Here is a 26,083-nt window from a genome sequence, read left to right on the forward strand (position 1 = left end):
AAAAGCTGGCCTCCTGAGCTCTGCAGCAGGCTGTCTGGTATTTTCTGGCTTGAATATTTCAGCTTCTCACTAGTTCAGAGAAGTGTCTCTGCGGCCACTGAAATTGTGTAGTCGTTTTAAAATAAGGTTTTTGTTTTAGACTGTGGGTGTTTCTTCACAGGGCTGTCCAACCCGCAGCCCGCCGGCCACACGCAGTCCAGGATGGCTGTGAATGTGGCCAACACAAAATCGTAAATTTACTTAAAACATTTTTTTTGCTCATCAGTTTTTGTTAGTGTTTGTGTATTTAATGGGTGGCCTAGACAACTCTTCTTCTTCCAGTGTGGCCCAGAGATGCCAAAAGGTTGGACACCCTGCTTAGAATATGGGGCATTGTCTTCCAGGCCCCTATTTAACACCCCTCTGATTTACAAAAATGCTTTCCTTAAAAAAATGTGTGGGTATATACCATCAAGCCTCCTTCTCTCAGACCCACACATTAATTCAGAGTTTGTAGTAATTCAGCTACTACTGAATTGACTTTCTTTAGTGAAGTTACCCTGGTCATACATGGTGTGTAAACCACTTGTGGGGAGTAAGGGGGTGTGTGTGTGAGTAGTGGGTGGTAAGGGAGACATTTAACTTCTAAAGGAAACCATAGTCCACTTACTGAAGCAAGTCATGAGTATGTCCTGACTGGAAAGGTGTTGTTTGCTCTGACTTGGAAAATCAGCTTGTTGTAAACTCTGTCAAATCATGAACCGAGGAGCCAAAGAACACGGCGCCTTAAACCAGCTCCCTCTCTGAGGAGAACTTTTCTTACAGGAGTTGTGTCCAGCTGATTCGATGTCACCTTCTGCGGATTTTAGCATACTGTCCATATCATCCACTGAACTAACAACTTTGGAGGGGCTTGTGGTGAAACTCTAACACATTTAATGGACATTGTCACTCTAAGATGAATTCCCATTTTAGGAATGCAGTGTTTTTGTTTATTATGTCCATTGGAACTGCAGAAACCAGACAGTTAACTATCTTATATGTCACAGTTTGTACAAATAGAGACCATCCCCCCCTCCCTGGCCCCACCTCCAGTGTGTCTAATCAGTGAAGGCAGGAGTAACAAACTACAGCCCACTGGCCAGACCAGGCCCATCTCCGGATTTTGTAAATAAGGTTTTATTGGAACCCAGCCATGCTTATCTGTTTACATATCGTCTGTGGCTGCTTTCCCTCTGCAGCAGCAGAGCTGAGTAGTTGCGTCAGGGGCTATGGGGCCTGCAAAGCCTAAAGTAGTTACTCTCCAGCTCTTTAACAGGAAAATTTTGTTGAATCCTGGTCTTGGTTACTGGGGATGCAATCTGGCCACCTGCAGACTACCATAGCCTACAGGTATGTTTTGTTGATGTTTTAAAAGTGAAGCAACGAGCAAACAAGAGGACATACAGGCAGCTTGGCCCCTGAGGTTGGTACCTGGCCTGCCTCATTCATTTATCTCACTGCTGGGATCCTTTAGGCAATGGAATCCCACTCCTGGTTAGCAGATCAGGAAGGATGCTGCTTTAGAAGTCAGGAGAGCTGGGCTGTGGTCTTGGCTCTATGTTGAGCTTGCTGTGTGACCCTGATAAATCTCTACTTTCTGGCCTCAGTTTCCCCACTCCTCGGGCAAGAGTTGGATTACCTGGCCTCTAATCAGCCTTTTCAACTCTAACATGCATAGTCTTGCCATCCCAAGTGTGGTCCTCAGACTCGCAGCATTGATGCCCAGAGCTGTTCATAAATGCAGAGTCTCAGGCCCCAACCCCCACCCATTACACCAGCACCCCCACTTCAACAAGCTCTCCAGGTGATTCTGATAAGCGCTTTTGAGAGACACTTCTCTAGAACATCATCTTCCTGGTGTGATGTGAGTAGCAGATGCCTATCTCTGCTTTCTCAGTTGGAGGCCTTTGGGGATCTGAGTTTCTGAGTTGTTTTTGCTCCTAGAGGGAGTTAGGTGAGATATAAAATGTAAGCTCTCAGTAGTGTCATGTCTCCCCAGCCTCCTCTCAGGCACTCTCTGAAGACTTTGTAGGACCTGTTGTGAGTCTGAGGAGTTCCTCAGACTTGCCGTTCCTAACACACGCACGGCAGGAATACAAGACAGACAAGACTGAGCTTTGCGATGGCAGGTAGACCTGTAAAGAAAGAGTATTGTGGGGGTGGAAAAATAACTTTCATCCCACCTTTCTAAGTTCTTCAGCCTGGACTAATAATCAAATTAACAGGAGATAAATTAGCAAGAGAACATGACAGAATTTATTACGTGAGTACACATGGGGTTACACAGGAATATGGCACCTGAGAACATACTGAGCAGTTGAGGCTTATATGCCATTCTGGATGGAGGAGAGGGAGGCAGAAGTCTGGGAATTCAAAGAGAAAGCAGGCATTTCACAGGTAGTTAAGCAAAAGAAAACACGTGGTAAATAATTTCTTGCTTGGCTGCCCAGAAACAATGAGACACAGAGGGGAGTCTAACAAACAGACCTGCTTGGACCCTCCCGGTGTACCACTCTCAGTTTATGTATGCTCAGCTGAATACACTAGATTCACTTCCTGAAGCAGGTTTTTCATCTGCATCCCTTGAAGCAGGTAAAAGCAAAGGGAAAAAAATACTCTCCTTGAGCTTGTTGGATTTTTTTCAGCTTGAAATAGTCTGCGTGCCAGGGATAGCATGTTCACGACTGTGTGTGTGTGTGTGTGTGTGTATGTGTGCATGTCAGGATGCGGAAATGTCTCTCAGTGGGCAGGCCATATTTGAGCATTTAGTAGAAGATCTCAGAGACTAGAAATAAGGAAAGGAAGTTTGCTGATGGACTTTAAAAATACACACAATTTTTTTAAACCACTGTTTCTAAGAGCAGAGGATGTTGCAACTGAGCCATCTCCTTCCATGGTCCACAGTTGGGTAATACAAACAACAATAATAATGATAAAAGCTGGTATTTATTGAATGCTTCCTATGTGCCAGGAGCTGCTCTAAATCTCTAAACATGCATAAACCCATTTAATCCTCTGAACAATCCTGTAAGGTAAATATTGTTACTACCCCCATTTTATAATGGAAAAACTGGGGAACAAAGTAAAATGGTATATCTAAGGTGAAACAGTAGATTCAGGATTAGAATCAAGGTATCTAGCTCCAAAGCCCATGCTGTCCACGATGGTACAGCACTGCTATGCAGATGGGATCTATTTGGTGAGCAAGTGGAATATGCTTCAGGACAGCTAGAAGCCTATTTGCAAGGAAGTTGGGGAATGTCTTCAGAGGGAGTGTAACCAGAAAAGACACCGGCGTTCGGGCTGCCTGTCACTACTAAACCCAGTAAGCAGTGACAGCAATTGAATCTTTATGAGCACTTTATTCAGATGGCTGACAATCTGAGAAGATTGTGGGTTCATACACTAATAGACCATCCTGTCTTTCTTTCCAGGCCAGATCTTTTATAAGGTGGGGGTGGGTGGATAAACAAGGTGTGGTGAGGGCTTTGAGATTCAGGGAGGATGAGGTGAGCGAAGCTGCAGCATTCCTGTTCTGGGCAGTTAGCTGTTCCCAAGGGAGGGTGGCCATTTGCTCTCCCTGGAACACAAAGGTCTGGATGTCCCCAGGCAGTAATCTTCTATCACTGCCCCAGGAGGCCGGCTATTTTCTCAGGAGCCAGGATAGGCCTTATCTGTAGTTTCTGAAACAAAAGCTTTAACATACACATTTGCTAGACTTATAACTTTTTCCTTAAGCTAAAATTTTTCAAGTCTTGAGTCCCCTATCAGGAACACAAGTTGGGATTCTGCTGAAATTCAAGCAGGTCTAAGAGGATAATTGTTTTATTTCTTCTCCTCTGATAGATTGTAACTTTTTAAGGACAGTGACCATGTCTCCTTTGTCCACTATTGCATTTCCAATGCTTTGCACAGTGCTTGGGGAATAGTAGGTGCTGAGTAAACGCATGGTACATGAATGAGTAAAAGAATACACTAGTGAGTGAGTGAGTGAGTTGCCTGTTGTTCAGAAGACAAACCACAGAGTCTGACATAGTACAGTCTAGTCAAGGCCAAATCAATCACACAGTTAGTTGAAACTGAGCATTTGGAGGAATCAGCAAGGGCTTCCTGTAGGAGGTGGCAGAAGGGTGGCTTTTTAAGTGGGAACATGAGCCAAAAGCTCATTGTTTGTGAGCTCTGGCCCAAGCAATCCCAGACACCCACCCTGCAGAGGGGGACCACACAGGCTATGCACTGAGCTGACAAATACCTTCCTACTTGGCCTGGGACTTTGGCTGGAGTATGTTCCTCTGTCCAGCTTTGGCACCACATGGTCCCTCATGTTGGCCAAGGATGCCTGCCTGTCTGCTCTTGCTCCCTCTCCCCTTATCAGCTGAAGATGAACTCCACAGAGCTCACTTGTCAACCAAAGCACAAGTCATTCCCTTGTAGGGCAAAGGCTGGCGATCTTTGCAATAATACTTCATAATTTATATTTTTGATTAAAAAGTGGAATCTGTGCCAGCAGCCTGCATAATCTAACATATTGGGATCATTTGCTGCTTGTGTCACTCTTCTATTTTAAAACTTTCCGTATTTGAACTCATGGAAGTACATCCTTCACATTTATTAAACTTTTCCCATAAAAACAGTTCAGTAAGCCTTCATCATCTCCCACAGAATTAAACAGAAAAGCTCACAATAAAACCTTCAGACATTTTCTTTAGGGAATACCATTTTATTTAGGCCTTTAAAAACATTTATTTTTTTCTTGCCATTAATTAAAAAAATATCAAGACAAATGAGGTTTTCAGTGGCACGATAATTACTTCAAGATGAGCTTTGTGACTTGGCTTCTACGCTTACTCTCTGCTGCAGCTGCTCCCCGGCCTCTCAGGAGCCTCCATTCCCCAATCCTGGGACAGTCTTAGTCCCTCAGTTTCCTTAGTCCCTCAGTTTCCTTAGTCCCTCAGTCCCTTGGGTTAGTTCTCTTCCAGTTTCTCTGACTGCCGCTTTCCTGTGCTTTGCTCTTGTGTTTTATCCACTGCTCCTCTCTTTGGAGAACTAAGCCAGCTCCACTTTGGCTGGAAGGCTTTGCTTTGTTTGCAGCCTCCAGCTCTAACAAGGCCTCTCTTTTTCACAAGGGACATGTTTCATGTGATTTGGATGTGGCTATCTTTTCAAATCCTTTCTCCTCCCCATCAGAAACTGGTTGGTTGGCACCATGATCACAGTATCCCAACCATCTAGGCACAGTAATTGGTCAAAAGCTAGGGCCAATCAGAATCATTCCCAGAAAGCCCCAGATGGAGATACTTCCTCTTTACTGGGTTTGCTGGCTCCAAGGGCAGAAGTGACCCTAACTGCTGCTGGTGGCCACATCTTCCACCCTCTGGCTGAGCCTGCCTGAGGGTGAAGCCGACATGGAGGAAAACTGAGGTGAGAGATGGAGGAAGGAAGCAGATTCTTTTTTTTTTTTTAATATATTTTATTGATTATGCTATTACATTTGTCCCATTTCCCCCCTTCTCTCCCCTCCACCTCTCCCCTCCACCCTGTACCCCCCTCCCACCCACATTTCCCCCTTTAGTTCATGTCCATGTGTCATACTTATGAGTTCTTTAGTTTCTACCTTTCCCGTACTATTCTTGCCCTCCCCCTATCTATTTTCAACCTACATTCTATGCTACTTATTCTCTATACCTTTTCCCCCTCTCTCCTCCTCCCACCCCCCTGCTGCTAACCCTCCATGTGCCCTCCATTTCTGTGGTTCTGTTCCTGTTCTAATTGTTTACTTAGTTTCTTTTGGTTTTGCTTTAGGTGTGGTTGTTAATATTTGTGAGTTTGCTGTCCTTTTACTATACATGTCTTTTCTTTATCTTCTTTTCTTAGATAAGTCCCTTTAGTATTTCATAAAATAAGGGCTTGGTGATGATGAACTCCTTTAACTTGACCTTATCTGAGAAGCACTTTATCTGCCCTTCCATTCTAAATGAGAGTTTTGCTGGATAGAGCAATCTGGGATGTAGGTCCTTGTCTTTCATGACTTGTAATATTTCTTTCCAGCCCCTTCTTGCCTGTAAGGTCTCTTTGGAGAAATCAGCTGACAGTCTGATGGGAACTCCTTTGTAGGTTACTATTCCCTTACTTCTTGCTGCTTCTAGGATTCTCTCCTTCGTTTTTACCTTGGCTAATGTAATTATGATGTGCCTTGGTGTGTTTCTTCTTGGGTCCAACTTCTTTGGGGCTCTCTGAGCTTCTTGGATTTCTTGGAAGACTGTTCCCTTTGCCAGATTGGGGAAGTTCTCCTTTATTATTTGTTCAAATACGTGCTCAATCTGTTGCTTTTCCCCTTCCGATTCTGGTACCCCTATAATTCGGATATTGGAACGTTTAAAGGTGTCTTGGATGCTCTTAATCTTTTCCTCTATTTTTTGAATTCTTATTTCATCATGCTTTCCTGCTTGGTTGATTCTATCTTCCTTCTGGTCCACTGTATTGTTTTGGGACTCATATTCCTTCCTTTCACTATTGGCTCTCCTCCGTGTGTCTTCCTGCATCTGTTTTATGGTAATCTGCATTCTTTCATCTAAATTTCATCCAAAATCCACCAGTTCCGTGAGCTTTCTGATCACCAGTGTTTTGAACTGTGCATCTGATAGACTGGCTAATTCTTGGTCGCTCAAAAGGATGAGTCCTGGGGGACTGATCTGCTCTGTTGAAAACATATTTTTTTTCCCCCTCGTCTCTCCTTTTTTTTTCCCGGTCTGGTTGCTCTTGTTACAGTGGGGGGCGGAGCCTTAGGTGCTCACCGGGGCTGGGCACCCCAGTCGCTAGATTGTGACGTTATAAGTGGGGGCGGGGCGGGAGCGGGAGCCGGGCGGGAGAAAACAATGGCGGTAGTTCCGTTCCCCTGGACTCAGACCCTTGTCTGGGCTTCTGGGCCGCAAGTTCTGCCCTGGTCCACAATCGCTTCCCCTCTGGGTCTGCCAGCCGCAGCTTGCGTACTCAGGGATCACCGCTGCCTTCTTGCTCGCCGGATGGCTTTTGCGCCGATTTCGAGCCAAACCTTCTCCCGACCTCCGAGCGCCGCTGACCCGAGCCAGCCCCGGGCCGCCTGGCTCGTCTTTTCCTACCAGTCCGGATGAACCCGTCTACTTCAACTTCTTGGCTGCCCGACTTCCATTCAGATAAATCCTCTGCCAGATCTGGGTGTTATTCTGATAGTAAATTATTGTTGTAAATTATTGGTTTTCTTATCTTGGTTGTATGAGGAGGTACGGTGCGTCCACCTATTCCTCCAGGAAGCAGATTCTTAACTTCATAGTTTGAACTACTGGATCCAGCTGTTCTTGAAGCTGGCCCTTCTCTTGAACTTTCTGACTAGAAAGTAAATTCTAGAATGTGGAGTTCCTCTGAATTTTTTTGTGCGGGGTGGGGGCAGGTACAGTTAAACTGGTTTGAATTGGGTTTCCTCACTTGGAATACGAGAGGCCCAGATAATATTTCTTCAGTCTGCAAGTCCAAATGCTTTCTGTTTTTAGAGAACCAACATTGTCCCAAACTCAGAACAAAGACATACTTCATGTGTATGCCTGCAGGTTTTATTATCGTAGAAAGAGAACATTTTGCTTCAGACTGGTGGAACCTGCCTGAACGTGGTAGCAGCTGAGATAGAAGAGCGAGCACACTTCTTCCTCCAACAGCGTCCTCTGCAGTCTGGGCTTGTCCAAGGCAGAGACATGTGAGTGCCCAGCGCACATGCCATTGCACAGCCTTGACTTTCACGTAACTTTCTCATATTTGAAGCCAAACATTTGGAACCAAAGTCTGATAACCCAGTGAGTCAAGTATCCATGTCACTATTATTTCCGTCTCTGTGGGACAAACTTGATTAAAAACCCAAATGAAGTAGGGAGTGGAATTGCTTCAGAAATGTGGGATTCACCCAAGCTGAAATGTGAAACTTCTTGGGTATCAGTCACATTGTTTTTGGCTGTAATTCAGAAGATCCTCACTAATGAGAAACCATTTGATGAGGAAATATATTACACAATGTGGAAATGTATCACCCTGCATAAAGAATAAGGAAATGATTCTCATGCAACAAGAAGCGAAGGGGCGAGTTCACTGGCTCTTCAACATCACCAGGGACCTAAGCTCTCAGCGCCACAGTCCTCAGTTACTGGCTTGGCTCTTGTGTCTCCTTGACAGTCTAAGATGGCACCAGGAGTTTCAATTCAACATCACCCAGCTCAAGAAGAGGGGAACTCCTTGAGAAATGGCTGACTCGAAAGCTGGGCTAAAGATAGTCCAGGATGAGCTGGGAACTCCTTTTTGTGACAGAATGTAAAATTGTATTTAAAGAATGATGGGGACATGTCCAAAGGACATAACCAGCTTGAAGGAGGTTTCTTTGGCCAAATTTTGAACAATTCAAGTATCAGAATAAGTAATGATAGTAATAGATGATAAGCAATTTTATAAAATAGAAATTTATAACTCCAAACTGAAATAAATGAATAAGTAAATAGAAGATAGAGCTTTTCCTTATATTAGAATGCTAAGTAATACATATTGAAGGAGTGATTGAATTAGAGAAATCAACATTTGGCAGTTATTATAGTAATCATTAATTCAGTCAAGAAACATCAATGTATACTAAAACCTGTGGCTGGGATTTTTATGATGAGCAATAGGATATTAACATAGTCTCAAAGTACTTTCCCCCAAATGCTCTTTAAATACATAGAGAAAAAGAGAAACCTCACATTAGAAAAATCTAGCATGATCAAGTGTTTAAAATTTATATCAATACTAGTGAAACAATTAAAAACCTTTGATTATCTGATAGAGTGCAACAAAAACACACCATATCCATGACTTTCCTGCCAAAAATGTGTAACCTGAATTTTAATTATGAGAGAATGTCCGACAAACCCAATTTGATGGACATTCTGCTCAATAAGTGAGCTTTGATATTCTAAGATGTCCAGATCATAAATGTCAAAGAAGGAACGAGGAGCACACGCAAATTACAGGGACTGAAGGGGCCAGATAACTACATGAAACACAGGGCCCTGGATGGTGCCTTTCGCTATAAAAGACCTTATTGGGACAACTGGTAATGCCTGAGTTGTATCTGAGGGTCAGCTGATGGAATGTTAGCTCCTGATTACAATGTTGTTTGTGGTGATGCAGGAGAACGTTCTTGTTTGTAGGAATTACACACAAATATTCAGGAGTGATGGGGCATTGTGACAGCCACACCCTCAAATGGTTCAAGAAGAAAGTTTTCATAACATTTGGTAAGTTTAAAATTATATCAAAAGAAAAAGAAAGTGGGATTACTTTCTCCAGAGCATCTCTCACCTGCAAAGGAGGCTGGCAAGTGAGTTTGTATAATGAGAAGTAGGCTTTTTCCACTGGGAAGAGGAAGTGGGGGTGGACAAGTGTCTGCTTCAGTCTGAAGTTTTTATACTTGGTGTAGGCCACTTTGGAATGCAGAGCCATCATCAGCATGAGTGAGTCAATGGAGAGCCCCAGGCTGTTTGTTCCTTCATTTAGTTGCTAGACTGGTACTAAGGAATTGGGGAGGCAAAGAAGTTCGTAGGGGAGCCTTTCACACACTAATAGCTGTGGCACAGTAGAATCAGTGTGATGATGATCACCGTGAGCCTGGGGTATTGTGATGATGGCACAGATGACACCCAGAGGTGAGGGTAAAACCAGGGAAATGTTGCTGGAGAATGAAAGTGATGGGAATGGTGACCACTTTTCTTGCTGATGGGCTGGGGTGGGGTGAATCATGTACCAGTTAACACTGTAATATTTTAAAGCATATGTCTTTCCAGTTCTGGTACTGAATCCCACTCAGCTGCAGTGGCCCCATGGAAGATGCAGCGACTGAGCACAAAGTGGGGAACTCGGGGTGAAGGGGACAGCCTGAGCCAATGGCACAGTGGTAGGGAGGGCACAGCGTGTATACAGAGACCTGCAAGCTGTTCATTTAGCTTCTGAAAGGGGAGCAGGAAGTATGGTGTGCTGGGGCCAGGGACATTAATAAGCTTGACTGCAAAGCTAAGAAATTTCAACTTGTGTGTATCCAATAGGGAGCCACTATTGTGGGTGTTCTGTGAGGAAAGTGCATAGTTAGTCTGTTTCTGAGCAGTTCACCTCGGCTGTGTATGCAGATGCTGAGTTTGTGGCAGGGACACTCACTAGGAAACTGCTGTCAGGCTGGAAAGGAAATGTTCAAAGTGAAATAGGACCTCGACCTTGGGAGGGAGGTAAAGAGATGGTGGAAGAGAATGGACTGTACCAAGGGATCCAGCAGGGGAGGGGAGTGTCATTGAGGATTCAGGTGTTCCAAATGCAAAGTGGGGTGTCATTAGCAGACACGGGAAGGCAGGAGCATGCTCTGGGTGGGGCCCATGGCTTCTGTTGTGGGTCATCACTCCTATCCAAAATGGTGTGGACAAATCAGCTAGGTATCATGCTGGGGTTTGAGCAAACGAGAGATCATGTAACTGATAATCTCCCTGTCTAGCTGTCACCAGCCCCTGCTTAAAAAACTCATGGAAGGCTCCCAATTGCTTCCAGAACAAAGGCCAGTCTTTTCTGTCACCTGCAAACCTGGACTACCTCTAAGGCCTCAGTACTAATGTAATGCCCAGTCACTCTTTGCGTTCCTGCTACACCTTTGGGACATCCTTGGGACACTCCTTCAGTCCCATGAATGAGCCATGGTCACTGCTGTATCTGTAACACCAGTTAATAGGTATTGAATAAACTGCTGTTGCTTTAGCCCCAGGGTCTTTGCACATGCCACCCTCATATTCATCTTTAACCACTATCCTCTTTTCCTTTTTGCTTACTCAGGTGTACTCACTCTTTAATGATCAGTTCTAAGTGCCACTTTCCCAGGGGTACACCTGACATCCCTGACTAGGTCCAATATCTTTCATATACTTTATACTAACAGGTACCTCCTCTTTATAGCATCCACAGTAGCTGTGATTTTACATTGCCTGTGGCAGTATTTACCTAGGGCTCATCTCCTTCAGATTGTAAAATCTGGGGCAGTATTCTTCTTTTGAGTGTCATATTTCTGTAGCCAGCATCAGAATTAGAACTCTTGTAGTACTCAGTGAACATTTGGAGAACAAGTGAGTGAATGAGGGAGTGAATGAGTGAATATTCCATTGATGTCTCTGGAGAGGGACTAAGAAGTAGGTTATGCTTGAGAAGTGCCTTCTAGAATAGACAGATTTTCAAAAGAAGGAGTTTGTCTTCAAGTAACTGGCTCAGAAGTAGCAAAAGCATGGTGGGGAGTGCTTGATCAAAGGGAGCTTCTGAATGTCTAGGAGAAAGAGGCAAATAGAAATCTAGAGAAACTGTGCTCCTAAGACCAGAAAGACAATTAAGCCAAGTTTGGAAGGATTCAAATGTCAGGTTGAGAACTTGTTCTTAACTTGAGAGGCAATGGGGAGCCAGGAAGGGTGGGTGAGGCAGACGACACACAGCTTCTCTCTCATTAAGACAAACAGGACAGGGAAACTGAGTGTGGCTACAGAGGAGGTGGACGCAGAAAACCACCTTGGAAGGATATTGCAGCTGCTTTGGTCAGACTTGTAGCCACATGAACAAGGGTGCTGCAGATAAGAGATGATGAGAGCAAAATTTGGGCGGTGAAATTCAAGAGACTGGGTGACAGACGGGAAGTTTAAGAAAGAAAGAAGGTCACTGGAGATGGGACTGTGAGTTCCTAGGACTCATGCTATCTTTTTGTCCTTTTATCTGCAGTAGAAAAAGATGTTTTTTTTTTCTTAGAAATTGTGGAAAGTAAACTAACTTGGGGGCTGGAAATACGCAGGGAGGCCATAAAAAAGAAAATCTTGTTCTAAGTCCTTTTCTGTTTGGCTCATTCAATGTTCAGTTGGCAATATTTTTAAAAAAGAGATTTCTCATAAAAGTCTAGTATTTCTTAAGGTCTGTCCACACAAGTCACCAGGTCTCATGTAGCCCTGTTTGGTGGCTCCCCAATCTTTTACCTGGTCTTACTCCCAGAGTGGTTCACCTGCTTGGGCTGAGGGCAGCTGAGTCTGGTCCCTTTTCTTAAGCAGCTCTTCAGCTCCCAGGAGGCTACTTTTTGGTACACCATGAAATACAACATGCACATTCCATCAGTGATCTGGGGAAAGCTGAAACTGGGGGTGGGATTCTGCTCCAAGGACCTCCCTTCTCCAGAGAAGTCTGATGAGACCCATCGATGAAGAGGCGCACCAGCATTCAGGGGTATGGGGCTAAATGGATGCCATGAAATCACTGCCTTAGTGTAAATAATTAGATAAGGGCATATGTGGACTACGTAAAATGTTTATTGATAGGATGTTTATCATGCCAAAAAAAGATTTTTATTTAAAATTCCAATTCCATTTGAAAGGAGGCAACAAACGATTGTTGGGATACCACCCTGCTCATGGGGGAGCTCCCAGGCTCACGGAAAAGCACGCACATTCTACAGCTACGTGATTCCATCACTCAGAACTGCATTCTGGGAAACTCCTCCTAGACATCCCTTGCAGATGATTGTGTCTTTAGTTGGTAGCTGGGAAACAACAGCAACAAAAACAAAGTAACTCCATCCTAAGACTTCTCAGAACATTTCTGGCTTTGAAACTATTGACCCTCAAGGATCCACCACCACCCACCTAGAATATATGTGTATATATATTCTCACTGAAAAAATTATCACTGTTTTTGTTGCTTGCAGGTTGTCACATCAGACCTGTAGGATGGCCTCGGCACACCTGGCTTTCCTCCTCACAGGGTGCCTGTGGATTCTGGCCATGGACAGGCAGCCCTTCAGGAGCGTTTGGACTTGCTGCAAGTTGGGCACAGAAGCTGACCCTTGGTGACGATGTACGCCCGGCCACTGAGCTGCTGCTCGCAGCCCTCACAGACAAAGTGCTTTCGGTGCCAGGCCAGGTCTTCCACACGCTGGTAGTCCTCCGAGAATATTATCTGGAGAGGAGAGCAGAAGAAGTGAACCTAGTAGAGACAGTATATTGAAGGCAAGTTGTAGGGTGGTAGTTCATCCTGTCCTTGTTTTGACCTTTAAGTGCCTCAGTGGAGAAATCTGACATTAATCTGAGGCACTAAGTACAGTATTTGGTGAAGGTCATGGTTGCATCGTAGCTCCTTGGATGGAAAGAAAAGTCCTCTACCATCAGCAGGTTTTACTCATCCAGTCTTTGGAACACTCTTTGGGTCAATTGTGAAGCCCCTTTGTATTCTGAGACAATATTAAATACTCCAGTGAGGACAGCCTAATGATAGTGAAGCTGCCTATGGCCAGTCTTCAAGAGTCTTCAACACACATGTCACTCAGGCTCAGAAGAAAGTGACACTTTGGAATATATATATGGTGAGGAACCCGAGGCTCAGAAAGAGCAGGATCGTACACTGGTTAGACGTGACTTTGGAGGTTGGGGGTCACATAGGAACTGGGTGTAAAGTATCACTTACACACTTAGCTTTGTGACTTGGGGCAAATTGCTTCATTTCCTTGGGCCTCAGTTTCCACATCTGTAGAATAGGGATGTAAATACTACCCATCCCATAGGATTTTATGAGTGCTGCAGGAGCTACTACATATGAAGTGCTTGGAGTGCTGATGGATACAAAGTGGATGCCATGTTTATCATTGCCCTCTCTGAGCTGCACTTCTCTCACACGTAAGAGGGATGTAATGATTGTCCCCCTCTACAGGGTTGTTGTGAGGTATAAATAGCACATTGCACCTAAAGTACGTAGCAAGTTACAGACCCATCATGAGCCCTGAAGAAAGGGCAGAGTGTTGTTACAGTGAACATACTGCTGTCCTCACAGAAGTGAGGCTGTGGTGCAGGCCTGCTGACTGTCCTTCTCCTTTTTAAATGTCACTTAATGACAGTTACTAGGTAACAGGCCTTAACTTCTAATGAAGACCAACTGTGGAAGGTGGTAGGAGCCAGCTCTGGGCTCAGAATGAAGAAGACCCTCATATGTGCCAAAGATAAAGGTAGTGAGTTTCCCACCACTGAAGGCATGCACATAGTACTTATTATTATCACAATTATTATTATCATTATTAATATACCTGGGAGTTCCTCTAGTTTTAAACCACATTGGACAGCTGAGTCCTTTTCATAGCATCTCTAACAACTGCATTGCATTGTATTTATTGTACAGTGTTATAGTAGGTTAATGTTGTATTGTTGTGTCATTTTATGTTACATTATCCTAAGACTAAGAGCAGCTCCCATTTATTAGCTACTTGGTCAAGCCCATGACAAGCATTTCCATTCAGTATCTTGTTTATCTTCATAGTAAACACATGGGATAGACATTGTTATCCTTCCTGTTTTTTAAGTGAGAAAACTGAGGCACAGGAATTGTATAACCACAACTAATAGACGCAGAACCAGGTACCTGCTTCCTGTTACATCCCCTTCGATGTTCTCCTGAGCAACTTACTAAGTGCCAAGGACAAGGCTGGACAGACACACTATCTCTGACCCATCCCAATGATCCTAGGGGTGGAAACTAATATTGGACCCATTTTGCAGATGCAAAAACAGGCCAGCTCAGCGTGAAGCGTGACCTGAGCCTCAGTGTTCCTATTGGTGGATCACATAATCAGTGAAGCCACATTCCCCTTGGCCTTGGGTCGTCTCCCACAATGGTGGGGGTGCCCACCCCACTGCCCAGCCCCACTGCCTAATTACCTCATCGCAGCCGGAGCACCGGGGCCGGATGCTTTCGCAGTAGTGGCGGCCGCACCAGGGCGCACCATCCTTCCAGAAGTAGATGAGGTCCACCAGCGGCTCAGAGCACTTGACGCACACAAAGCAGGCAGGATGCCACTGCTTGTCGTAGCCGGCCCGGTCCACGTAGACCACGGGGCTGTCAGCAGGCGCTCCTCCCTTGCAGAGCTCACACACCTGGAGGGGTCAGGGAAGGCCCCAAAGATACAAGGCAGTCATGAAAGACAAGCGACACAGGTTCAAGTTTCAGCTTGTCTTTTTACTTCCTGGGTGACCCTGAATGAGTTATTACACTTCTCTGTTCCTCAGTTTTCTCATCTGCAAAGTGGGATAACACTACCTACCTAGTAGGTTGTTCTGAAGACTAAATAAGGTACTTGATTTAGCCCTGAGGTTCTCAAACTTTTTGTTCTCGTGACAGTTTATGCTCTTAAGAAGAGTATAAAGACTTTTTTTCACATAGGTAATAGCTATTGATATTGACCATAAGAAAAATTAAAACTGAGGAGAGTTAAATAATTAATTCATTTAAAAACTGTGAGAAAATATATTTCTGTTGTTTAAGTTCCTTGGTCTTTGGCATTCCCAGTTCCCAATTATGATAGCCCGAACTAATACAGCCTGTGTTACAAAAACTTGAACTTAATTATAATATTATACGGTTGGCCCTTGGACAATGTGGGAGTGAGGGCACCAGCCCTCTATGCAGGAGAAAAGCTGCATGTGACTTAAAATGACCCTCTGCACATTTGGATTCCCGACCGTGGATCGCAGATGCAGCTGAACCTTGAATGACACGGGTTTAAACTGTATGAGACCCAAACAGTTTAAACTGTGTTGTTGGAGGGTTAACTGCATCTTTAATTTCAAAAATAAAAAAAAATTGCGATAATTTGTTTTCTAGCTTGTTACATAACATACCTACATAATATCATTGATTTGGATCTTGGCTGAAAACTCCTGAAATATTTACTACTTGGCCTTCTACAGAAAATATTTGCTGACCTTGGCTTTGGAAGAGAATTCGGTTACTAAGCACCAGTTACATGTCAGCCCCATTGAAGTAGTTATTGTTTTGTCATGCAGACACAAGTAGGCATATGTTAAGAGCCTAAACACTGAATATTCTTAATTTAAATACTTTCACTACACACTTATTGATAATATACTCCTGTATATGATGAGGGAATAAAAATTAAAATAGTGAAAGTTGGAGAAAGAAAACCAAATGACAAAGAATGCTCCTGTGCTGATGGCAGCCCCTAGGCATAGTGGTTGTTGAATAGATGTCTAGAGAAAGAATACATTTGGTTAATTGACCCTGAACGCCTGCTGATGTTCCTTAGACTGTGCTAGGTTTGTGGTTTCAGTGTTGCCCACAAGAAGGTGGGGCGTGAAAACCTTGTGCCTGGAACGCATCAGAGGGTCTAAGCCAAAAGTGGTGAATCAGCATTCATCTATTTTCACCATCTCTTTCAGCATAGCTGGGAAGTGTAAACTATTTGGCGATGGCTGTGTCAGTACGAAGTGAATTTTCTGTCTGTCTTTCTAAATTTCACAGGTTGAGATTTCCAGTCCTTTCCTCCCACACAGAGGGACTTGCTGCTGATCACGACACCGGGTCGAGTATCTCCATGATGCATCAGCGGGGCTCTCACCAGCACATTTCCACAGGTAGGGAAGGGGAGAGGGGCACAGATGCACCTGGGTGGGCCCGGGGCATCAGTAGGGCCCCGATTCAGAGAAGGAAATGGGTGATATGAGGTCAGAGAGGTAGTTTGGGGGTGATCCTGGGTGGTTCTGAATCCAGGTTATGGGTTGGGTTCACTCTGGGGAGCCATGACTGGTTCTTGAGATGAGGGTTCGTGCTGTGTTCTGGCTTGTACTACAGGGAGGCAATTGTGGCGGCAGAGTGGAGGAAGGAGGAGAGATTCGCGCATGTGAGCTTGGTCTCTGAGCCTCAGCATGAAGCATGTCTCTTCTCTGTTTCCCCAGCACCCCTGGCTCCTGGCCTGTTACTGCCAGTAGCCAGCCCTTCTAAGTAAACAGTGCCACTGTCACTTTATGAAAGTAAGATGTCTGGGTAATGAGCCCTGTCAACATGTGTCAGGAACCAATTTTCTCCTTCTTGCCTCTGAGCTGTTTTCTGTGACTCTTTTCCTGTCATCTCAAAGAATAACAGATCTGACAGTGACCTGGCTCTGTCACCTGGTAGTCCCCCAACCACTGGGGGCAGCTGGCACCGACAGCAGAATGCCTAGCCTGCTTGGGGCCTAGGACCCTGGTACCACCTTCCTCTGTACAAACTTATACTGCTATAATCTTTGCCACTGAGCTTTATAATTTTGAAATTGCAGGGATGGTTGAGAGAGGAACTAACTGTGGGACCTTGGACAAGTTACCCAACATCTCTGTGCCTTAGTTTGGAGACACTACTACTAGCAATAACATAGGATTGTTGCATGATTAAATGAGATAACAGAGTTAATGGATTCTATAAGGGTTCAGTAATAATTAGATAAAATCTCGTTATTCCCTATCTCAGCCTTACTTATAGATAAAGCCAAGAGGTCCTGGCTGGGTAGCTCAGTTGGTTAGAGTGTCATCCTGAGATGCCAAGGTTGTGGGTTTGATCCCTGGCCAGGGGACATACCCAAAGCAACCAATGAATGTATACATAAGCGAAACAACAAATTAGTGTTTGTTTCTCTCTCTTAAAAAAATCAATAAAAAATTAAGAAAGCCGAGGCTCAGAGGTGTTAACTCACTTTTTCCAAGATGACAAAGTCATGTTAAAGGCGGGATCTGCATTTGGTTTGGAGGCCTGGGGCTCCCTCCATAACACTGCTAGCATGCAGGTTGGCATGGAGTTGTGTGAGTTTCACTGTCTGGTCACTGCTCCAGACTCGGCTACCACCAGTGCCTGGCTTGGCAGGCACTCCCCCCGCCCAAAGGCAGTGATTCTCAGACTGCAGTCTGCCCCAGCATCCCACAGAGGGCTCATTCAAACAGACTGCTGGGCCCCAGCCCCAGGGCGTCTGATTCAGTGGGTCTGGGATGGTGCATAGGAATTTTCAGGTTCCCAGGGGATGCTGGTGTGGTCAGGAGTCCACACTTTGAGAACCACTGTCGTAGTGTTTAAAAATGACCTTATAAATAAGCTCACCAAAAATGATATCACCAATTCTATTTGGTTACAGCAAAAGCCAATTTGAATTCCTAGCCTGCTTAGATTCTAGACTATTTTTAAGAAAGCCCAATGTGGTCATTCTTAGGCCACTTTGCCTAAGGAGATAGTGTGGTCAAGTAGAAGTCTGTTGGGACTATGTTAAAAGGCACAGGGAAAAACACTCATCATCGGCCTATCAGTTGGTTCTTACTCATATCCCCAACTATCTAAAACCAGAGCTTGTTCATGAGAATCTTTCCAACATTTGCCACATAGCTTAGTTTGCAGACGATCCCTGCTTGGGGGGGATGTCTGCCATGGACCTGTCACAGGCAGAACGAACATGATGTTTCTTCTCCCAGTGCCATTGAAGCTTTGCCCCGTCCCGGTTCAAGTGGCGAGACATTCTTAATGATAAGGGTCCATAAGAAAGAGTTTGAAAATTCTGTACTTTGGACCTTTGTAATCTGTAAAAATGCCTGCTTTGAGAAAGCTGAGGAACATTGTAAATTGGGTTGCCTCAGAGGCTAAGGCCCCGGAAAGCTGGGGTTCTCTGTGTGAAAATGATGTTGCAAATTCTGGGACCCTCCTCCAGCCAGTGGGTGTTTCAGTTCCTTCCTTTGAATGTGGCCCCACCTGAAAGGCTTGCTGCTGTCGGATAGACAGGATGCTATAGATCCCCAAGGGAGGTCATAAGGGCAACACAGCTCCCACAGGCTCCCTCTCTTACTACACACACACTGGCCCTGGGCCGGAAGGGACAAAGTCCTGAGGCTTCCACGTTGGGGCGACACAGAAGCTACTGCTGGCCCAGCCCCAGCTATTTGCATCTGCCCAGCACCATGGCCAGGCCAGGCCAGGTGTATGAGGGAAGGAGCTTCAGAAGGCTCCAGTACCTGGCCTGCAAGCTGCTCTGAATGATGCCACAAGGCCAGGGATCAGCTGTCCCCACTGAGCCCTGCCCAAATTGCTGATCCCTGAGCACAACAGAGCTCTGTCCCAACCCTGCTCTCTCTTCTGGAAGGCTCTTATCCAAAGAGCCTACCCAGTCTAAACCCAGAGTGCCCTGTGAAAATCTCACCATTACAATATAGTAAATATTAATACAAGGGCCTTGAATTCAGGCGCTGGGTTCTTTCCAATACAAATACTCAATAATTTATTTATAAACAGCATCTCCTCATTTCCTCTTATGGTGATTATGCACCATCTCTGCTTTGCAGCCTTACGTATTCGAGTAATGTCTTTCTTCCCTCTTCTCCCTTCCCTCTTCTCCCTTCCCTCTTCTCCCTCCCCTCTTCTCCCTCCCCTCTTCTCCCTTCCCTTCCCTTCCCTTCCCTTCCCTTCCCTTCCCTTCCCTTCCCTTCCCTTCCCTTCCCTCCCCTCCCCTCCCCTTTCCCTCTCTTCCCCTCCCTTCTCCTCCCTTCCCCTTTCCTTTCCTGGCTCAAGCTCATTTCTGGCATCTGTAGGCTGTTGTGCTCTCTTCCCCCCCAAACTGTCATTTTCCTGAGGCTCCTGCAGGTGCAGGACAGGCGGTTGGGTGCAGTGCTTAGGGTCATGGCTTTGGAATGAGGTCTGTACCATGGCTTCTTCACTGGTTAGCCCCTGGGCTAGTCACCCACCTCTCTGAGCCTCACGTTCCTCCCCTGAAACATGTGAAAGGCCCTGGTTTGTGAGAAAAGCTTTACATGTGAAGGTCACTGCTGGAAGTGGAATGCCAACCAACCACTTTGCCTCATGCTTCTGCTTAGGGCAGGTTATTGAATACAGGGCTCTCTGTCATGCCAGGTAAAACGTTAGGTGTTTCTAACTGAATCTCCTTCACTGGGTATCTAGTGAGGTGTGTGTGGGGGACTGGGGTGGGGATGGAACTGGGAAGTCTTCATAAATCTACACTTGCAAAGGAGAATGTCAGCCTGGGGTGTTCTTGAATGCAGCTCGTGTGGCGTGTGGGCATGACTAACTTCCTGCAAACAGAGACTGCTGAGGAGGGGAAAGCTTTATATGTGGCCATCCCTAGGCACCAGCTTCTCACGGTGCCTCCAGCCAGGGGTCTGGCAATGGGAGTTCCTACGCTTTGGGGTTGGGGTTGGGCCTGAGCTCCAGTTCTGGTTTAACCACTCACCAGCTAGGTGACTACATGATTTCCTCAACTGTATGTTTTCTTTCTTTCTTTTTTTTTTTGTCTGTGATCCAGAGTAGGAAATACATATTATGACCTGATGTATTACAGAAACACATGAACACCTCCACACCCCTGAGACAAAAGGTTCCCAGAAAAATATTTACCTCCCCTGAAGTACTTCTTTTTTTTTTTCCAGAAAATTCTGGTTATAATTCACTAAATCAATTTACTGTCCACTGATAGGTTATAACCAGAAGTTTGAAAACACTGTTTAAGTTGACTGAGAACTTGTCTCAATCTCTTAGTCTTTGAAAAGGGGTATTATCTACTTTGTAGGATAATTCTTAGCATTAAATAAATTAACGATATGAATGAAGCCTTCGGCTGGTGCCTGGCACAACCTGGTCAATGAGTAGTAGATGGCATCCGCCCCCTCCTCATCCCCATCCATCATCCATTAACCCATGAGAGCCACATAAAATTGGACAAAACCAAAGTAATTCATAAAAAGCTAAAACTATTTTTTATGGTTTTTCCAAGTTCTGGGGTCAGCAAACTACCTCCATGGGCCAAATCTGGCCCACTACCTGTGTCTGCAAACAAAGTTTTATTGGAACACAGCCATGGTCATCAGTTTGGATATTGTCGATGGCTGCATTCCTGCTACACGGACAGAGGTGAGTAGTTGTGACTGGGACTGTATGGCTGCAAAATCTAAAATATTCACTCTTCCTTTAACAGAAAAAGTTTGCCAACCTCTGTTTCAGTCAATGGAATATCATGCGGTTCATTTCAGAAGAAACGAAAATGCTTGTGAGGCCTATGTGGCAACATGGAAAAGTATTTACAAGCATAAGAAGTGGAATACAGGGAATTCTCTGTGAAAAAGAAAAAAACACTTAATGTTATTAAAATATTTCCACTGTAAGGGAGGGAGGCAGATGTTGAGAAGCCTGGTAACCATGGTGATTTTTCAGAGTTGCTTCTCTGGGACTCTTCCCATCCTGTCTTCCAGCTCAGCCTGGCACAAGGTAGGGGGCAGGGCAGTGGTTTCAAATTACCAGATAGGGGCTGGAGCCACCCTGCCAGGCAAGCTGCCCTGCCAAGCCCACAAGCCAAACATCTGTTCGGACAAGGACTTGGAAGTCCCTTGCCCACAAATATGTCCCTTGTTGGGGCTGGAGTCCGGTGAGCCGCCAGCTGCTGTGGGTTTCCATCTGAGAGGCAGACCTCAGTGGAAGGGTGGGGACCCAGGTCTCTGAGTCCCTCCTCTGTGCATTCTTGTGGGAAGAGGGGGGTGGGGCCACACTATAATTTGGACCAAATTAAGAAAACTTTACAATTTCAAGGAAGGTCTTCACTTCTCAATATATTGCCCCCCTCTTAGTCACTCTCTTTGGCATGGCTTGGCCTGAAAAAGGGGTGTTGTGGGGAAGGGCCTGGGGTGGGGGGGATGGCAGGAAAAATAAATACTAAAGGGTGGAGATTACATTAAATGTTATGTTCTGGCTTTCTTTCCCCCTTCTTTAGTTACAAGTTTGGGGTACAGGGAAGGGCGGAAATACCTGGGCAAAATGACCACGCCTAGGAAATATCTGTATATTCAATTTCTGAGAGAATATCCAGTAAGCTCTCTGATGCAGGGAAGAGGTTTGGTGGAGACATTAGCCATCAGAGCAGTAAGGTCATTGCCTGCAGGGTACTCAGGCGCCCACAGGTTCCATCCAGGTAGGAGAGGTGGGGAGCAGAGGGCCAGGAAAGTGAGTCTGGGGTTTCACTATTCTGGTATGAAAGGGTCCAGGTTACTGGAGCTGGAAGCTTCCTGGCCACGGAAGGCTTTGAAGCCCCTAAGACCCAGTGGGAGTGGGGTAGGGCAGGCAAGTCCTTCTGTTGTTCTGGGCACCCAGACAAGAGGCCCCCAAATTCTCCACTGGGCTGGATTTTGAGTTACTCTGAACACTGTTGTTCACCCCAGGAAACCTAAATACACGCCCCTGGTGTTGTTGCACCCACCCACACTGCTGGGCTCCACCCAGGGCTCCTCAGACTCCACTGGTCTACGGTGCAGCAGGACCTGGGATGGAATCCCAGCCCCATCTCTCATCAGCAAGCTGCTTAACCTCTCCATGTCTCCGGCTCCACATCTGTGAAATGCATATGGCAACCCCAACCTCTCTTGCTGGTTGTCAGGGGGATTCAGAGATGAATGGGCCTGCTCGGCAGTAAACAGTTCCCTCCCTGTGTGTGTGTCCACACACACACACACAGTGAGGCAAGTGAGGGCAAGAGAGGGAGACTAAATGTTTTTCGGTTTTTAATTGGCCTCATTGACCTAAAGGGCATGCTTTGGGAGGGACAGGAAGTGTGAGTTGGTATCTGGGGTATTTCTGCCACCGTGTGTCCTCATGCAGAGGGATTACTCTGAAGGTACTACCCGTGGTGCCCCGCCTCTCCTATCCCCAGTGATAGTAACACTTTCAGAGGACTGCTCTGTGGTTGGTGTGGGCAGCCACCCCTGGGTTCTCTCTCAGATGTGCCGTGGCTGATTTCCGGCCACCCTGTCCTGTCAGGGGACCTTGTCTGATGGCCTGAGGGTTGAAAGCCATAAGGGAGGTGCAGATCTGCGAACTACGCTCAGATCCACAAAACTGGACAGCTCTGGCCACTAGGATGGGTCGGGCTCAGATGCCATCATCTCCACAACCTGACTGGCCCTCCATTATCTGGCTTCGCTCACAGCTGAGCCCATGGGTGGGAATTCCACATGGGCGAGCTGGGAAAGGCTTTTGGCAATAAGGCTCCTCTGGTCTAGATAACCCTTCCTCTGAGGACACTTAGATGAAAGGGCTATGGGGGATGTCTCGGCAGCTTGACCCTGCTCGCCTGAGTCGGAGCCCCTCCCAAGGTCTCTGAAGAAGGTCATGACTGTGACAGGCTGAGCTGCAGCACAGAGAAAAATGAGGGCTGGTAGCCTCCGACTGTGGAGTGGAGTGTGGTCAAAGACATGAGTGGTCAGGGCCAGCTACACAGCAGTGTGTTTGATTCTGTGCCTGTGTTTCCAGAACTCCTCGTGGACATCTCAAAGAATGCGAGAGTGGTGTGCAGTGTTCTGCAAATTGGACTCCTGAAGCCAGGAAGCCAACTAAATCTAGGAAGTGCCTGGGTTATCGTCTCCTGGACCCTCACCATCGACCAAATTGCTGATTTCATTTTTGCTGAGCTTATATGTTAGGCCTTTTTTAACACTCTTTAGCAGTGGCTTTTAAAGTGTAGCCCCCAGATTGTGTCAGCAGCAGCCTGGTGACCCATTACAAATGCAGATTCTCAGGCCCTATCTGTACCCACTAAGTAAGAAACTGCAGTTGGATCCAGCCCTCCAAATTTGAATAAGCCCTCTAGGCGATGTTAGTTTGAGGACAACTGTGTTAGCCTATGAGGGCTCTGAGAAGTGCTGCAGTAAAGAAACCCATTGAGTCTTGTTCACTCTAATATTTCCCAAACTTACATGGCCACACGACCTTTCTGTAGTACAACATCCATTAGCTTTCTGAGAAATAAGCCTTGGGAAACAGGAAAGATGGACTTGGGGTCTTTCAGGGGTTGGTTTGAATCCAATAGCCATTCTTGACGCCCCTGGGTGGCTGGGAGCTTTAAATTACATGCTGCAGTGCTGAGCACTGCCCTTGGCTCACGGAAATGCCCACTGAATTGTAGCTGTTAGCAACAGCAATAGTGATCGTTAATAGGATGATAAACAGCAATATGTTACCAATATAGTTATAGTATCATCATTTCACCTATCCCTCTTTTTGCCTACATTTTTTCCTGTACAACTCTGTTTGGATTTGGGATGTTGGACTGAGCCCTACAATTTCCTTCTCACCCTCAGGTTCTTAAGTTGAATGCCCTGACCACTTCGAGTAAAGTTCACTGCCCTCATCAGGGGAGCAAAAATCAGACCTTGTGCCTATTCTCAGCACTGATAACAGTCCTGCAGTGCCCTTTTATGAGAAATGAGGGGAACACAGCACCCAGGAAGGCCAGCACCCGTGTTCACGTAATGCGGCCACTGACTGGGGTAAAGCAGAGCAGTGCAGGGCGTGCAGCCTATGTCCACACCTAAACACAGCATCGCTGGGGACACAGGGTCTACGGTCTGGCAGGCTATCTAGCTGTCTTTATGGGATTTGCTCCCTGGCTTACAGGAGATAAAGAGGGAGTTTAATAAGAGCACCCTACCTCCTTTCTTCCTGGAACAGATAAAAACAAGGGTTTTATAACTCTAGAAAGACTATTGGATCCATGTCCTTCTGCATAGAAACTGGGGTACCTTGGAAAATTTACCTACCTATCCTCTCTGAATCTGATTCCTCACCTGTAAAATGGGATTGGTGACATTCTCCCCGTCAGGCAACTGTGCAAATTAAACAAAGACTCTGAAAGAGTGAGCATAGCATTTGGCACAGAGCAGGTGCTTAATAAAGGTGACCTTGAGATCTCCTAATCCTCCTAGACAAAATGGGCATTCAAATTGTCCCCATCTTTTCAGGCTTAATTTAATCTGAACATTCATTTATTCACTCATTTGTTCATTCATTCATGGATCACACACTTGTTGAACACCTACTATCTCTATTGAAGGCCCCTGCTGCAGGTACAGAGATAAAGACTAGACCTCAGCCTCTAGGCGGTGACAGACCTGAGGCCAATAATTACGTAATTAGTTACTGAAGTTAAGTTGGGGTTAGGGTAAGGAAGGAGAACGCTGTCTTCCCAAACCAGCCCAGGCCAATCAATATTGGCTTCCTTTGGAGTCCCCACCTTATTTTCTGACTGTGGAATCTGCCATTTACTGTCTCTTCTTGTTTAAATGCTTCCTAAGTGTCAGAACTGTTTCCTAGAGCTGACCGTAGGCAGGGATGTGGGATCTCGGGCCGCCTTTGCCCTGCTTCCCCACTGAACAAAGATAAAATGTGTTCTCAGGTCTGCATCTCTCTCTTGGGAAGGGCAACTGGGAAATGTCATGACTTAAAGAAGTCACCTTCCAATTTGGGATTACACAGTATTTATCCTTAAGGACGAGTAGCTATATGAGGGTGGATAGAAGGCAGAGTTGGGGAAGAGATTTGTTTATAAAACATGATCACTAAATCTAATTTTTTACAAGTCTCCGGGACATACACTCTTTCTGAGGAATGGGTCTTATCAACATCGTTGCCAAATTTGTGGTAGAGAGAATAAGTTTTGTTCTTTTGCCTTAGAGGTCTCAGATGAACATGGTTTACTGGATGGTAATCCCAAGTAAATGTGCCAGCAACACAGGGGGTTGGAGATGCTGGACTTGAGTTTGAGATAATAAGTCCGAGTCACTGCAGTAGGGAAGAAAGAGGTTGGTTCTTTCTGGATGGGTGGACAGCACTGTTTGGGCTGCCATTCCCCTGGGACATCTGGCTCAGACAGGTATCGTATTTTTTGGACTATAAGACACACCCCCCAATTCAGGAGGAAAATGGGCGTGTGTCTTATAGTCTGAATGTAGCTTACCTGGCTCGCTGTGGTGGGGGGCAGTGGAGTGGGGTCACAGGTTATTAAATATTTTACCACATTTTTGCTTCAAAATTTTTTTTCCCTATTTTTCTCCTCTAAAACCTAGGGGCATCTTATGGTCTGGTTCATCTTATAGTCCTAAATATATGGTAACTGCCAGTCTGTTTCCAGCAAATCAGGTAATTTGCTTGAGGGCCCTGTGTCTTTTTATCTCCAAATGTCAAACAGAAGCGGGAAACCACCTGACTGATGAAGGGGTCAGGGTACAAAAGGCAGAAAGGAGTGGGCAGCTATGACACTTAGCAAACATCAGCCCCAGTGACACCAGTCTCAAGCTCATCCTTTCACTTCCTGGGGGACAGAATAAGGCAAAGCCATCCCTGAGGTTTCACCCTCAGACCCGGGTTCCTCCTCTGTTCTTAAACAGTC

At 45.7% G+C, this 26,083-nt stretch overlaps 1 protein-coding gene across 2 annotated transcripts in view; it reads right to left on the reverse strand.

Moving 5' to 3' along the window:
- Positions 1 to 12,365: 12,365 nt before the first annotated feature.
- Positions 12,366 to 26,083, reverse strand: part of LMCD1 (LIM and cysteine rich domains 1) — a 57,297-nt gene continuing 43,579 nt past the window's right edge. For both annotated transcript variants that reach the window (XM_028518878.2, XM_036030859.1), the window contains 2 exons: positions 14,775 to 14,990; positions 12,366 to 13,029 (listed from right to left, as the gene is read on the reverse strand). In XM_028518878.2, coding sequence (XP_028374679.2) covers positions 12,871 to 13,029; positions 14,775 to 14,990 — 375 coding nt within the window. In that variant the 3' untranslated portion in view covers positions 12,366 to 12,870. The remainder of the gene's footprint in view (positions 13,030 to 14,774; positions 14,991 to 26,083) is intronic.

Source organism: Phyllostomus discolor, chromosome 7 (genome assembly GCF_004126475.2).
Source record: "Phyllostomus discolor isolate MPI-MPIP mPhyDis1 chromosome 7, mPhyDis1.pri.v3, whole genome shotgun sequence".
In the NCBI taxonomy this organism is placed as follows: Eukaryota; Metazoa; Chordata; class Mammalia; order Chiroptera; family Phyllostomidae; genus Phyllostomus; species Phyllostomus discolor.